At 39.2% G+C, this 16278-nt stretch overlaps 1 protein-coding gene across 2 annotated transcripts; it reads left to right on the forward strand.

Annotated features, from left to right (window-relative positions):
• Positions 1-27: 27 nt before the first annotated feature.
• fbln5 (fibulin 5) lies at positions 28-14772 on the forward strand. 2 transcript variants are annotated; one of them, XM_041971375.1, is made up of 11 exons: positions 29-483; positions 639-693; positions 905-953; positions 1096-1377; positions 9184-9306; positions 9817-9933; positions 10054-10170; positions 11476-11598; positions 11855-11981; positions 12097-12292; positions 14077-14772. In XM_041971375.1, the coding sequence occupies exons 1-11, from the start codon at positions 440-442 to the stop codon at positions 14236-14238; spliced, it is 1395 nt and encodes a 464-aa protein (XP_041827309.1). In that variant the 5' UTR covers positions 29-439; the 3' UTR covers positions 14239-14772. The 2 variants fall into 2 exon arrangements, with proteins under 2 accessions (XP_041827308.1, XP_041827309.1); XM_041971374.1 differs by having other exon boundaries at positions 28-693.
• The last annotated feature ends 1506 nt before the right edge of the window (positions 14773-16278 follow it).

A 16278-nucleotide genomic window follows, 5' to 3' on the forward strand; every position in this document is an offset into this window, starting at 1 on the left:
AGGAGGAGGGGGTGTTTGTAACTTGTGGAAACAGTCTTCCTGCGCCCCCCAAAACCGCCAAAGTGGCCGCTTGTCGGAGCGAGTGCGCCGCTGCCTCTGTGCGCTCTGACTGGAGGGGGCTGGATCTCCTGATTGAATCCAGCTGTTGTAAAAGTGCTCGGAGGGGGCCCGTCAATTTGCATGGCTAAATAACCCGCATAGCACGACGGATCTGGGCAGAAACGGAAAGGCCCTTTTTGAAAGGCACTCCTGCAACACTTTGGTCAATGTACCGAAGCTTCAGCTCGATCACACTGCGGTTAATGAAAACCTGGTGTCGACTTTCGCGTAAAGGCGCATAGTAGAGGTGGGGGGTTTTGGTGAGTGCCCCGCTGGGATTCAAATTCACGGGTCGTCTAAATCTTTCCTTTGAAAAGGAGCTCACTAGAAACCATTAACCATGCTTTTTGAAATACGTGGCCTCAGGTTTTACTCCTCTTCAAGGTCAGTACATTTCTTTTCTTAATCCGGATTTTGCGTAACGGACTCCTTTTCATTAGGCTTTGCTTTAGATTCGTGTTTGAATGAATATGTAACAGGATGCTTATATCGAGCTCCCGTTACTTCAACCAGCTGTTCCTGAAATTCCCTCTTTGCAGGATGTTGGCTGCTCTGGTATTTATTCTGCTTTGTATCCAGTCTGGGCACGGACAGGTAACTCCACGCCTTATTTCACCTCAACATTTGACTGATTTTCTGTGGATTTAAAAAAAAAAAAAAAACCTCATAGAAATCATTCACAAATGTATGTTTTACTTGGAATAAATTATCAAGTCAAGTCTTGTAGAAAAGCATCGGGACTGACCAAAAAAAAAAAAAAAAATCTAAGTTTGCATGACACTGAAACAGCCTCCTCTCTCCTCAGACCTGCACAAACGGTTTTGCATATGACAGGGGGTTAAGACAGTGTGCAGGCAAGTGACAAGTTAACTTTTTCAGCCAAATAAATAAATTTACCCACAGTGAAACAACAGAATCCTAGACTGTGTGGATTACGGTCACACAGATGTTCTGGATGCAGGATAAGCTTTATCGGTCCCCTGCTCTGTATTCCAGATGTGAATGAATGCGTTATCCTGCAATATCCGTGCCAAGGAGAGATGGAGTGCGTCAACCAGATTGGAGGTTATAGATGCATCCCGACTGATTTGTACGATCGGCCATACAGACCGAGCGGCCCGATCCTGCCTGAGCCAAGTTACCCGGACACCTCTGCTGGAGTTGCAGACACCTTTCTCCCTGCTGCTCAGAGACCCGTGGAGCCAAGCTATCCCAGAGTGAGGCCCCCTACTCTGTGCACCCTGGGATATGCTCCTGCAGCGGATGGCACCTGTAACGGTGAGTCAGCTTGTCTGTACATATGTTCTCAATGGATGAAAAATATCAATACAATAATATTAATACCCATCTTTAGAGACAGGGTAATAATAATATTTTTGTTTTAAAAAATGTTACTGTGACATTAACATGATAATAACCATGAATAAGCACACGTTTATTACTTACTTTAAATTCGTTCCCTCAATTCAGTGAAGTGGTTCCCAAATTTAAGGGTCAGGTCTTGCAAAGGATTTCAATGTGACCATCAGAGACTAATGTATGTTGTAACTGTTTAAGAAATGTTCCCTTTTATATATTTTTCTTTTCTTTTTTTTATTGCTGTTGTGCTTGGAATCTATTTTAACAGACTGTGTTGTTAGTGTACCATCCTAAACCGCATTGCTCAGATTTCCAAGGAAAAGTTGTGAATCCTTTGGAATTACCAGGATTCCAGCATCAAACACACATAGCAACAGACAAAAACAGGTGTACTTCTCATGTGTTTATTGAACAGGTTGAAATCATTCATTACTTACACTGAAAGTGATGTTTTTAATAAAAGGATGAGGGTAGAGTTACTGGCAAACTTGGTTGGTGTGAACCAAAGCATTATCAAAATATTCTTTGGGGAGAATAGAGAAGCACAAAGTTGCAAAATATCACAAAAGCATTTCTGAAGATCCAAATGTTAATTAATCCACAATAAGGTAAACCATCTACAAATAAAAATAAAATAAAACGCACAAAAAAACAACAACTGTTGGTTCTTTGCCTTTCTGCAAAAACCACACCAATTTGCAGCCATGTAATCAGTGAAAAGTAAATGGAGTAGAGGAGAGCTCAACTGGTTCAGTGAGCATCCCATGAAGCTTTTTGATTAAATTAAATGAAACATACTTTATTAATCCCAGAGGGAAATTGCAATGATGAAGTCGACCTGTGTTTGAGTACTGACATTCTTTGCTGCATGTCATCCTCTTCTCTCTTTCAGACCTATTTCCTATCAAGCTACTTTTAGAGGACTTCCTCAGGTCATTGAGGCTTTGCAAACATTATGTGGAAATGAATATAAAATTTATAAGACAATGACCCAAAGTTTATAAGAGAACAACTGGCTGATTGGAAAAAGAAGAAATGCTTGTTTTGAAATTGATGTTGAGACTTGACCCTGATTGTGTAAGTTTCATAAGCAGCTGCCAGAAACAAGTGATGAAGGTTGTTTCTGCTGGAGGAGAGTAGGAACTGAACTGAAGAGCTTTTTCCTACCCTGTGACTTACAATTTATTCAGAAGAGACATGAAAATGCAACTATTTGTGTTATTACTTTACCCAGACTGTATTTGTCTATAGTTAAGATGAAGATCAGATATAATTCTGTGAGTGAGCTTATAAAAAGCTTATTATTTTATAATCATTTAAACATTTACATTACTTTTGTTGTTCATTATCTTCACTTGATAGCATCTCTGTTTAAACTTTGTTGAACTATTTTATGGAGGTTCAGCATTTACACCCTACCATCACAGGCAGGGAAAGTACAGTTAACAATGAGTCTGGAGTTAGTTTGCTGTTTTCTGTAGCTAATGGTGGAAAAGTAACCTCTTGCATATGTTGGAGATTTTTCTTTTGCCTCCATCCTTAGATTTATCAAAAAAATCTTTTGTGGTGCTCTGAACTTATTTTTTCCAACCATTGCCTAAAAAGTAATTTGATCTTGATTATTAATGATTTTCTTGGTTTTTACACGAATGCTGTGAGCTTTAAAAATGTATTACCACATAACTGCATGTTACAGATGGAAAAAACAGTGAATATCTGTCCTCACTAGTAAAGCTTGGTAATGACAGTTCAGACATCTTCCACGTCCTGATGTTTATTAGATGTTAGAGTGAAACTAGATGGCTGTGGTGACACATAGAAAGATGGATGAAGGCCAAAAAATTGGTGTAAGTTATGAAAGATTGTGGTCAAACTTTTAGGGAATGCATGACTCTATTAGATCATTGTGCCTTTTTTTTTTAAACTCGGTGCAGCAGCCTGCCTGCACAGGAACCTTCAACTCCTCACAATAAATATATTTCCTTAATGCTGATTGAATCTGCTGCATTGTACAAGATGTAAACATCCCAACCTGTCAGATTAACACAATATATAAGATTTATTGAACCAGTCTTTGCATAATTCAGTTGGTGAAAGTTATTAAAAATTGCCTCTTTAAATTGAAATCAAACTGTTTTATGTCATTTTTGACAAATCATTTGTAAACCTGTACTGTAGTGGGAATTTATTCATATAATAGTTTCCTTCCTTTGAAGAGAGCATTAGAGTTTAGCTTGTGGACAAATATGGTCAGTTTCTCTTTGTAGGGGAGAGGGCCTGCTGGGGAATTGGCTCACAACCTTGTTTGGGTAAACTACACTACCAGAATGCCAAAAATGAGGTCATGTGTTACCAAATCTGAACCCGGGCCAAGCCCAGAGAACAGGCATGCCTCTGTGGGGGCCACTCGTTACAAGTCCACACACTTCTGGAGGTTGCCATGTGTGTGTTTGTGTATGTGCAGTGATGTAATGGGTTGATGACTGATGTTTGCTTGGGGTAGAAACTACACAGACTGTGACTTCCTGTCGGAGCCTGTAACAAACATGGCTTTGTCTTTTAGTTAGTGCCACAATACTCTGCCACTTTCTTTTATGGCACCAGTCTGTGGGGAACAATGGAACTAATTAACCCTCTGGTACGCCTTGATGCATTTCTAGGCTTGTTTAGCCAACAGCACAGTCACAGTGCTGTCTATCTTTTAGCTAGTTTACAAAAACAGCAGGCAAATTTTTTTCTAGACATTGCCATCGTTGTTTATACCCACACAAGCTGCACTATTCAGCCATCTGTTTGGACACTCGATTGTTGAAGATGTCATTATAAAAACCGTAAGCATTAATTAGCTGTTTTAGCAGTCCCTTTATCCCTTTAGCCTATTAGCTAGTATTTCCCTCCTGACAGTTAGTCAATATGCTGAGGTGAACTATCCAAGTGCTGCTAGAGGTTTGATATGTCCTCACAAAAATACTTAAGAAGAACTGTAATATGTGCTCCCCAAACTGTCAGTGATCTTTACCTGGACCTCGTGGGCCTTCCCCAAATCTTAACATCTGTCTGCCTCAGTGCTTTGAACAAGACAGGGAAGTGTAATCTCTAAAAGAATCTTCACTATTTGTTTGTAGATACACAAGGGTTGCATTTTTGGCTTGTTAGCATACATGTGTTCATAATAAAACTGCTTAAGCACACCTGGTTTTCACTTGGTTTCCACCAACCAGTTGAATCTGGTTCTAATGGAAGTTTTCCTTTCTGGACTTTTACCTATCTACTGTTGCCTGCAGCCCTGTGCATGCTCATGAGAAAGAACTGAGTTGAAGAGAAGATTTAATGCAATCCACTGGTTTCCTTATCTATTTTTTCTGAATTGGTTATGAACAGATATTATAAAAGTAATGGCTTTGTTTTAATTCGCTCATAATTGGACTCCAGCGTATTGAACTAAATATTTACTAAACACAATCAAGAATGTCTATAAGTTTGTTTTTTTTATTTACTCAAGTCTTCAGTGTTCATTATCACTCATAATGTCAATTTTGGAGATTTTTATTTGTTTACTTGCATTGAGATATACTTGAGAAAAATTTCCAACTTTGTGGGCTACTAAATGTAGTAGGAACCACAAAATGCATAGTAACTCATCTTAAAGAAATAGATTTATAATAAAAAAATAAAGTAAAACTCATTGGATAGCCGTAACTTAGGATGAGTTTGAATGTTGTCCATCTGACTTGACAACAGATAAAGAAACACAGTTGACACATCAGTTTTTTGAAGCCACTAGGAGCTGGCCTTGAGACATTTATGGATGTCAACACGTATTTTTTTTTTTTTTTATCATGTTTTCTGTTTTTCTGTTACCAAGGTGAAGACATTTTAAGCAAACCTCCTTTGTCATGTCTTCTTTGGAGCTAATTAAGGTCACTTAATCAGTGCAAGGTCACTCTACTGACAGTGCTCTCCTGTCAGTTAGTGATTGATCCGCTGGTCAATCCTCAATCCTTCTACTGCTGGACCTGTCTGCTGCCTTTGACACAGTCAACCATCAGATCCTCCTCTCCACACTCTCAGAGCTTAGCATCTCAGGATCTGTCCTCTTGTGTTTTATGTCCTACCTCACCGGAAGATCCTTCAGAGAATCTTGGCAAGGGGGAATGTCCAGATCACATGGGCTGACAACAGGGGTGCCTCAGGGCTCGGTGCTTGGCCCTCTTCTCTTTTCACTGTACATCTCCTCACTCTGTGCAATCATTAGCTCTCATGGCTTCTCCTACCACTGCTATGCAGATGACACTCAGCTTTTCATTTCCTTCCCATCTGACAACACAACCATCTGAATGTGAACTGCAGCATGCCTTGCTGATATCTCCACAGGGATGAAGGATCGCCACCTTCAGCTAAATCTATCCAAGACCGAGCTTGTTTGTCCAGCCAATCCTTCCTTACTGCCACAGATAAGCGTGCAGCTTGACTCTATCACGATTGCGCCTATGTCTTCTACCAGGAATCTTGGTGTCATGGTAGACAACCAGCTGACCTTTAAGGTCCGTGTTGCCTCGGTTGCCTGGTCTTGCTGATTTGCTCTCTACAACATCAGGAGGATCCGACCCTACCTGACTGAAGAAACGACACAGCTCCTGGTCTAGGCACTGGTCATTTCACGCATTGATTGCCTGCTTGCTCAGTAAAACCTCTGCAGATGATCCAGAATGCAGCAGCACGTCTGGTCTTTAACCAGCCCAAAAGAGCTCATGGCACTCCGCTGCTAATCGCTCTTCACTGGCTTCCAGTTGCAGCACGCATCAAATTCAAAGCTCTGCTTCTGGCTTAAAAAACAGTAACCCAAACAGCTCCTGTCTACCTTCACTCCTTAATCCAGAGCTACACTTCCTCTCAACAGTTATGCTCTGCCAGCGAGAGACACCTAGTGCTCCCACCACAACGTGGTGCAAAATCAGTAGCTAAACTCTTTGCCTCTGTTGTTCACCAGTGGTGAAATGATCTACAAAACTTTGTCTCATCTGCAGAGTTCTTATCCACTTTTAAGAGCAAGCTAAAGACTCACCTGTTTAAGGAATATTGCCGCACTTAGCTTAACTCTTCTACTCAACAGAATGAGTTAGAAAGATTTGTCCAGCTCTTTGGCACAACTTAGCACTGCATAAGTTGCGTGCACTTACATCCAAGATGTTATTGTGTGATGAAATTGTAATTAAACAAAGGACTATTGTAGAGAGGAAAAAAACAAAAAAGCACTGCCTCTAGCACTACATGACAACACCTGGGTCCAACTGGACTCACAGCAGTCTGACTACCCCTTAATTATGATGTCCCATCCTGTTTGAATTCTTGCTTGTGTTGTTCTTACTCTCAGATGTAAGTCACTTTGGATAAAGCATCTGCTAAATAACTGTAGAATAAGGTTGCTAGTGCCAACATTGAGGCTTATGGACAGCTCATGAAGCCGCCTATATAAGCCTATATATGTTTTAGATCTGTAGTGAAGCTACACATGTTGTGCATATGAGAACATTTCAGAGAAGTTCTCAATGGTAAATGTGAGCACTTGCTGCAGTTGTGTAGCTCTTGGCCGGTGGCCGAACTCTCTTCACCTCCTCCTGTAAAGGACCAGTGGCCAAAACTGGCACATAAGGCTATGGTTTCACAGACGTTATCGCTTATCATAGCTGCCTGTTCAAACAGTGGGGAAAAAAGAAAAGAAAAGGCTCCCACCCACTTCCCTCACCGCTTTTCTAGAGATTGCTGACTTCACAGTCTGAGAACATAAGCAGAGGTGGAATTTTTTTAATTTGTCATATCCTCATAAGGAAATGTGGTTCTTATGATGCAGCGTGCAAGCGGCTTCAGGGGCAACTGTGGAATTCAGATTGTAATTAGCGATATCAACAATCTTGAGCAAAAACAATTGTGACATTATGTTAATGAAAAGTTATTTGTTGTTTTAAGAGGTTTTTTGAACACAGGATGGTGAAAACCAGAGTGGAAGACTTTTGAATAGAATGTGGCTGATGTAATCTCTGTGCTTGTGGAAAAAATGGAAGTCTAGTGGACCTGCTTTTAAACTAAGCATAAAGTCATAATATGCTGTGGTGGAGTTTTCTAAGTAAAAGAAGAGTAAGAGTAAGACAGAGAAAAGCTACCAGAAATACTGTGGGGCTTGCTTTGAAAAAAAGAAAAATGTTAAATTAAGTAATGTCAATTAAAGGTGCAGTGTGTAATAAAATCTGTGGTCATTGACAGAGAAATTTTATTATGTAATCCAAAGCTGCATCTATTGGTATCTAAATTACTAAAATAACTGTTATGTTTTTATTCTCTTAGAATAAGTCATTTCTATCTACTTACTGTGGGCCCACATACATGACAGCTGCCATGTTTGTGCCACCATTTTTCCTAAGGTGTTTCTGAATGGACAAACAACTCTGTGTGTGAAGTGAAAACCATCTGAGCTTTAAAACTGCAGTACCAGCTTTGATAGGTGCTAGAGCACCGTTTGGGACAACACCTTAACAGTACCATAGATGAAGACAATAAACATGTACACAATTTTAATGTAGTTACCTGTAGTGCAGTCATGGCTGCGCCCGAGGCCACTGAGTCCACTCACAGTTGAAAAAAATGTTCATGTCTGGAAGAATTTTGGCCACTAACAGCCACCGTCCATTCACAGCTGTGCTTGGTATTTGAAGTCATTTCGATGGTGATCATTATCACTAGATGTCAGTAGTTCTTACACATTGTACCGTTAAAGTTCTGAATGCACACAGTAATCAGTATAATTGGTGTGCATCCAACTCCTTTCACAAAAGAAATCCAGACCAGGACTGGACCCTGAGCCAGCTGTGTCAAGGACCTGTAGCCTCTGTATAAGGGATGGCTGTTGAAATAGATGCTACTTGTATCAGGTGAATTTTTATGACCGAGAGAAGTCCTTGTGTTTTTTTGTTATGGTCTATGAGCTGTTTTTTGTGCCATGATTGGACACACTGGCCTTATTGGGATAGGCCATTCCCATGCAGAAGTATCATTGGTATAGGAACAACACATGTGATCTCCAGCATACAGTACATTTGGAGGAGAAACTAAGCAGAAAAGACAAATAAAACGTCTATGATTCCATTTGTAAGTCAAAAACAAAGTAAGAGCAATGGGTACCCACGTTAGGGACCATGGACACTGACCCAGAGCTGTAGCAACAACTGCCTTGCTCAGGTGTTCATCAATCTCGATGGCAGCTAGAAACCGAGTTTCCCAGCAGAATGCTGGATCAGTACTATTCACATCATCTGTCAGTGGTGTTGAAGTCCCCATGAAATCAAGATGTTTAAGTGTTTGAAATTGATCACTTTTGCTCTATACATCACAACACTATGAGATCCATCTACATATGTTTTTACATAAAATTAATTATATTTTACAGCTCAGCTTGGATTGTAATGTAAATGATCAAATGCTTTGTTAGAATTTTGAATTTTAATAAAGGTGATGCAGTAAGCTTTAAAAGCATTACATACTAATATGAATTGTAATGTTTTTGAGTCAACGTAGTAAACTTTCAAGTTTTTAAATTTCGATTAATATTAAAGAATTCTTCAGTCATATTATCATTGCTTATTTATCGTCTATCTTTTCTACATGTGTCAGACTATCTATTAGTTACACTCTTTAATCATCATTTCTGTGTCCCCTCCTTTTCTGTTGCAGACATCGATGAATGTGAGACAAACTCTCATCACTGTAACCCCACCCAGGTCTGCATCAACACAGCAGGTGGCTACACCTGCTCCTGCACAGAAGGTTACTGGCTCCTTGGTGGACAGTGTCAGGGTGAGTGTTTGTTGTTTTTGCATATTTAGTTTATCAAATTAATTTTATATTGGTTCTATTGCATTTAAGTCTATTATATTCCTATTGGATGCATTTTTATAGATAGTGATGCACTGATTTACAGAAGTTGTTACAAACCTCTTTGATTCCTGTGCATTTCACAAAGCTCTTACATTATCTTTTTTTCCACAGATGCGTCATCTCTCTGGTCTTGTTTGGAAAGAAAAAAATTTAGAAAAAAAGAAGCAAAATTGTGAAATGCATGATGTCAGTTCTGTGATTTCACAGTAAAGTAGTGTATTTATTCACTCAAATAGGTCATCCTAAAGTAATAAACATAACACAACAGAACACAACAGAAAAAAAAGCAGGCTTTTGCAGCTATTTTGTGGCCTCAGGTTTTTTTCTGGAAGAAAAGCACCATCTTCATGTTGTGTGAAATAAAGCAGCAATAGATTTAGTCTAGAAATGTAATGTCTCTTAATTAGTTTGTCTCGCCTTTCAAACCAGATATCGATGAGTGTCGTTACGGTTACTGCCAACAGCTTTGTGCAAATATCCCCGGCTCATACTCCTGCTCCTGTAACTCCGGCTTCATCCTGAATCCAGATGCCCGGACCTGCCAAGGTATGCACACTCAGACCCAAAGAACAACAAATGTCTTGGATGAAACACTTACACGTGTGCACGTGTGCCACACCATTCCATTAACCGCAACAGATCTTTGTTAATTTACTGTTTGGTCAGATGTGGATGAGTGTGAAGATGAACCGTGCAGTCATGGCTGCTTCAACACCTACGGCTCTTTTATGTGTAACTGTGACGAGGGATTCGAGCTGGCGTCAGATGGAACGAGTTGTATTGGTGAGTAAACCACACCTCAGGCTGTCAAGGAGCAGAGACCTTTCCTAGAAGTCACTGTATGACAGTGGCCTTACTACAGGGATCATCTATACAAATGAAATGAACCAAAAGTCTCATAAGAAACTACTATCTTTAGGGTTTTGACTGTACCTCTATGGTGGATCACTGAGGTAAAACCAGAGCAAGTAAAGCAGAAAGTTGGAAAATTGAAAAACTCACACAGATTCCCATCAGCAGATAACAGTCTTGAGAAAAAACAAAGTATACCTTTATTCTTTTCAAAAGTTTTACTTATCAATATTAATCGAACAAAATCTTGGTCATGACCAGGTCTTAGAAAGGGGGTAAATACAGCCTCTGAAAAACGATAAAACATGATATATTATAATGTTATTGTTGACAGGCTATAGTTAGAATATTAAAGGTTAGAATTTATGACAGAACAGCTAAAAAAAGTTTGGATTGCTTGTGCGAGTTGACAGGTAAAAGCCTCTTCTTTGAAAAGAAAACAAAGAACAGCATACCAGCACAAACACTTCATACCAACTGTCAAGCACAGGGGTGGAGGGCTGATTATTTGGGCTTGCAGTCATTACGTCAACCATGAACTCTTCTGTAAACCAACATATTCTAGAGTCAAATGTGAGGCCATCTGTCCTAAAACCAAAGCTTGGCTGTAATTTGGTAATTCAATGAAACAATGACTCTAAGCACAGCAGCAGATCTACAACAGTGTCTGAAAAACAAAAGAATCAAAGTGTTGAAATGATCCACTTTAAATTCAGTCCTCAGTCTGAATGAAATTCTGTGGTGAGACATTAAGAGAGCTGTGCATAAACAAATGCTTACAAACCTCAATGAACTGAAGCCACATTATGAAAAAGAATGGGCCAAAATTCCTCCGCAATAATTAATGTGACGGATTGATAACGTCACATAGAAAATGATTAAAGTTATTGCTGCTGAAGATGGTTTTACAAACTACTGAACTATGGAGGGTTTTAGTTTACCATAAAGTACTTAAACATTTGTTCTTAGTTTTTTATTGACACGATTCAACATGTTATGTGCTCTTCATCTGAGGTTTATCTCATTTTAAGATCTGGCAAGGACCAGATAACTGATAGAAGACGTGAACATTTGCTTGTTTTTTTACTCCCCACTTACTGTGAAAACAGAAAACTATGTGTGACATAAATTACCCCTCAGAGACAACAAGGTTTTTAATTGAATAAATTTGCTTTCTCTTGGTATCAGTATAATTTTCCCATCAGTACTAATCGCATATCTTTTGATTCCATTTAGACTTAGATGAGTGCAGTTTCTCTGAGTTTCTGTGCCAGTACAGATGTATAAACATCCCCGGCTCCTTTTCCTGCATCTGTCCACCTGGATATTATGTATATGAGGACGGCAGGAGTTGTGAAGGTAAAGTTTTCTGCCGTAAACAATCACTCTGCTGCTGAGGGTCTATCTTTTTCTTTTATATCTGTATTTCCATATGTATTACAAAATATGCTGTTAGCACTGGCTAGTTTGTGAAGTCTTTAATGATTAAATGACTGTTTTTTTTCAATAGTTACTTGAAAAAATGTCACCTCCTCCTTGCTGATGATATGTTGTTGTCTTCCTGTTGATGTGGATGCTTTAACTGACTTTGATTGTTGTGTGTTTGATTTTAAAGATATCAATGAATGTGACACTGGTAACAACACCTGTACAACAGAACAAGTATGTTTCAATTTCCAGGGAGGCTATACATGCCTGAATTCTTTACTGTGTCAGCCTCCTTACATCGCAGTTAGTGACAAGTGAGTTTCCCATCTTGCTCTCCAGCTCATTAAACCCATTTTCAACGACTTAATTTTCTGATATTTTTCTCCTAAACCCACTCCAAAGCTAAACCTGTTATCTCCTCCTCCTCAGCCAGTGTATGTGTTCAGCTGAGAACCCTGCCTGCAGGGACAGGCCCTTCACCATTCTGTACCGACACATGGACTTGTCATCGGGGCGCAGTGTGCCTGCAGATATCTTCCAGATGCAGGCCACTACGCGTTACCCCGGTGCCTTCTACATCTTCCAGATAAAGTCGGGCAATGATGGCCGAGAGTTTTACATGAGGGTAAGAGTTACCAAAGATCCATTAATTGGAGATGAAGTTAACAACAGTCAACATGCACAGAAGCATCACATTAAATTAATGAGACTTTTGTTTGTATTGCTGTAAATAATATTATATGAGCAGGTAAGATTTCCACTAAAAATGTGCGTCTATGAAGAAAATAGCTGAAGAAAATGCGGATCTTTTGCAACAAAGACAGGAAGAACTGTGCGTTCAACGTGGATGAACAATAATAAGCAAAAAGTAAACAGTGCCACCTACAGATACATTGTCAATAAAGAACAAAAGTAAATAGAAGCAGAAAGCTGGAAAGGAAACGGCAGTAATGTTTGCTTGTTAAAAGATTTATGTGGGATGCACTGCAGAAACCCCACAGCTGGGGCTGTTTAGTTAACAAAGGTGGTGCCAAAATCAGTCTAGGACCTGTTTTATGTGACCATGGTGTTTATTAAAGTGGTGAACATTGAACACGATGTGTAAGAATCAGTTAATAAATATGGTTTAACTGGCGCAACAACCCTGAGCAGTGGTAGAAGGCAGCCAATTACATTTAGCCTATAATTTAACTATATACTTTACTTTTAAATTCAAAATAACTCAGATTTTTTTACTCTATGACATTAATCACAAAGGAACATTTGACCATATTAATCAACTGCAATATTAAAATGCTGATGTTCACAGCTGTTTCAGGATTGACAAAATAATATGACAAACTCTCATTTTGTTTTAAGTCTTAACACATTTTATTGTAATTGACATTATTCTGTTAATTTGTTTTCACTTTTTTAAGTGGGGTTTATCTGTAGACAGCAGTCAGAACGCTCTCAGGTTGTCTGTCAGGAGAGCTAAGTCTACAAGTAATCAGTCAGTCTGCTGCTGACCAGCTGTCACTCAAAAGGTCCCCCCAAAAAAATTAATGAAATTCCTAGAAATTTTTTTTTTACCGTATTTTAAAAAATTTGCTGAGATAATTACGATCTAACAAGCCAGACGACTCATGATGGATTCAGCTGATAAACAGATGGTATATTAGCTGCATGAAATGTCATGTAGCAGGTGCATGGAACAAATCTTTAACTTCTGAAGCCTTCAGGGTTAATCAAAAATTTAAGTTCAGATATTTGATTTGCAGATCGGTGCCTCTGCATCTTTGTCAACAACTTGCTTAGCCAAAAACAATAAAAGGTAAAAAAATAACAATAAAAAGAAGCATAAATATTTGCCCCTGAGACAAGTTTTTAGTTAAACCATTTTGTTTACAGCCACAATACTAAACATGTTTTGAATATTTGCCCTTTTTTTTAACTTTGATATCAGCTGTTATCATGTTGGGAGCAGGAAGAGCATGAGCCTTAGCTGTCAAATTATTTACAGCTGAATAATTTGAACAGTGCACTTAGTGAGAGGAAACATGAAGCACCTGATTAGTCATTGCAATGTGCAGCCAGTAGATGGAGCAATATCTGAATGTGCAATTTTTCAGGGGTTTGTTATAATTTTCCTCCTGTCAGAAACTGCAAGCCTGAATTTTTCTATTTAAATACACCTTTGCTTGAAGCTTTACTTGTATCTTGTTGAGCTGTGTAAACAAGCCCTGATCTGACTCTGGACAGGAGAAAAACCACAAACTCTCTTTGAATTTGTGCTTGTGTTCACTTGCTATAAATAATATAAGGAAGGCATTGAGTCATGAATTACTTCCAGCATGACTGACTTCACCACTTCCTGCACTCCATTCCTCACATTCTTCCTCTCTGTCTGTGTTCTTTTTAATCTTACAGCAAACCAGCAATGTGAGCGCCACGCTTGTCTTGTCACGGCCAATCAAAGGGCCAAAGGAGGTGGTGCTTGACTTGGAGATGGTCACGGTCAACAATGTCATCAACTTCCGAGGCAGCTCCATCATACGGCTGACGATATTTGTATCAGAGCACCCGTTCTAAAACGTGAACCTCATCCCCCCCAGATTTAAAGCATGATGCAGCTGTGCTCACCTGCACCTGATGTAGTTTTAGTTGAGACAGCTCAATACTTTTTTTCCCCAGTCATTATGTCATCATAAGTAAAGACACATCCGATAAAGACTCTGCCAAGATCAGATGATGGGAAATTTCTGTGTTTGAATCCCCACCCTGACTTCCTGGACGCTGAGCTTTTATGGCTGCAATGTGGACTCAGAGGGATATTTATGGTGTACAATTTCTGACCTCCTCTCCTCAGATAGAATGTTTGACATAATATTCACTGAGTTTCGGTGTATATGCATGAGTTTCCCAAGTTTTCTGTGAATCTTCATTCCTTCACATTTAAGCTGTGAAAGCCACTTTCATACCATCATGATCGTTGTTGATCGTAGTTGTTGAAGAACAACTATGTAGATTTGTAATTATGTAACAGTCAGTCATTCAACTGAACTGTTGACCACAGTTTCTTTTAGACCAATAAATGACTTCACCACCCAAACGACCCTGCTATGAGTTGGTTCCTGCATTAATGAAACTGTAACATAAAACACTCCAAAAACATTTGCTTGCTGTGACAAATACAGATAAGAAATGTTATGTAAGGATTTGCAAGTCATTTAAATAGACTGAAAATAATGCAAACGTAACACATCAACAGATTTCGTTACTGGATTGTAGTTGATCTAATTTTGAAAGTGAAATGTTTTGCACTTTATTGTCTACTTTGTAATATTTATTTGTCTCATAATGGACCTAATGTTAATAGGTTTGGGCTGCAGACAGGTCAGGTTGGCTCCAGATCTTTTATTTGGTTCTTATGCAGCTGTAATACATGCCAAATACAGTTTGGTAGCGTCTCCCTTCTTTAGTCAGGAGGGTTCGGCATCCCTCGTTTTTTAAAAGTTTTGCAATTTTTAAAGATGTTCGCAAAACAGGAGCACTTTCTGCATAATCTAGTTCATCTTAAAAGATCTCAGACCCAGAGATGGCAGCCATGTTTGTGGATCTTGAGTATACAGGTTTACAGGTGCATATTCTATTCCATTCTATTTTATTTCATTCACTGAATGGTTTATTAAAGTCTTCCTGAGGTCATGAAGTTATTTTTCTCTACAGGACTGTGGCTGTTTTTAATGCAGTACTGCCTGAGAGGACTGAAGACCACAAACAGTATTAGTTTTCTGCCTGGACTACTTTTTCTAAAAGATTTCTTCAGATTCTCTGCTTCTTTTAAATAGTTTTATGTTTAGAAGAGCCTAGTTGAAAATAATGAACTGAAATAATTATCTTATTCTGAATTTGATGGCAGCAATACATCTAAAAAAAAGTTGGAACAGGTGCAACAAAAGGCTGGAAAAGTAAGTGGCACAAATAACTTTAGAATCATATGACACATAATTTGGTTAATTGGTAATAGGTCAATAATATATAAACTTTTATTTGGTAGGATGGTTAAGAATTAGGGTTGTACCAAATAAAAGTTAAGCATAATATGACCAGAAGACAGTATGAACTTCTTTGGACTAGGCCAATAACATGACTGGGTATAAAAAAAAGAGCATTTTAGAGAGGCAAAGCTTCTTGGGTATAAAGATTGATGGACTGAGAAGAGGGACCATCCAGCTTGTCATCAGAGGACAGTTCAAAAGACGGCATCTCTGATGGTATGTGGTTGCATGTAAGCAGCTGACATATCTGTGAAGGCTCCATCAATGCTACAAAGTACATTGCGGTTTTAGAGCAACATCCAGGCGACGTCTTTTAGGGCAGTGGTCCCCAACCCTGGTCCTCAAGGCCCACTATCCTGCAGGTCTTAAATGTCTTCCTGCTGCAACACACCTGATTCAAATTGAACCGCTCTCTGACAAGCTCTGCACAAGTCTGCTAATGAGCCATTAACTCGACTCAGGTGCGTTGAAGCAGGGAAACAAGGAATGTCTGCAGGACAGTGGGCCTCAAGGACCAGAGTTGGGGATCCCTGTTTTAGGGAATGACTTGCATATTTCAGCAAGACAATGC

Source organism: Melanotaenia boesemani, chromosome 20 (assembly GCF_017639745.1).
Source record: "Melanotaenia boesemani isolate fMelBoe1 chromosome 20, fMelBoe1.pri, whole genome shotgun sequence".
Taxonomy (NCBI): domain Eukaryota; kingdom Metazoa; phylum Chordata; class Actinopteri; order Atheriniformes; family Melanotaeniidae; genus Melanotaenia; species Melanotaenia boesemani.

Bases quoted from the DNA above. Each gene is read 5' to 3' on its own strand.
- fbln5 (XM_041971374.1), top strand. From the start codon at position 580: ATGCTTATATCGAGCTCCCGTTACTTCAACCAGCTGTTCCTGAAATTC. The intron at 1,378-9,183 runs GTGAGTCAGCTT...TTTCTGTTGCAG, and splicing joins AGCGGATGGCACCTGTAACG to ACATCGATGAATGTGAGACA. The intron at 11,982-12,096 runs GTGAGTTTCCCA...CCTCCTCCTCAG, and splicing joins TACATCGCAGTTAGTGACAA to CCAGTGTATGTGTTCAGCTG.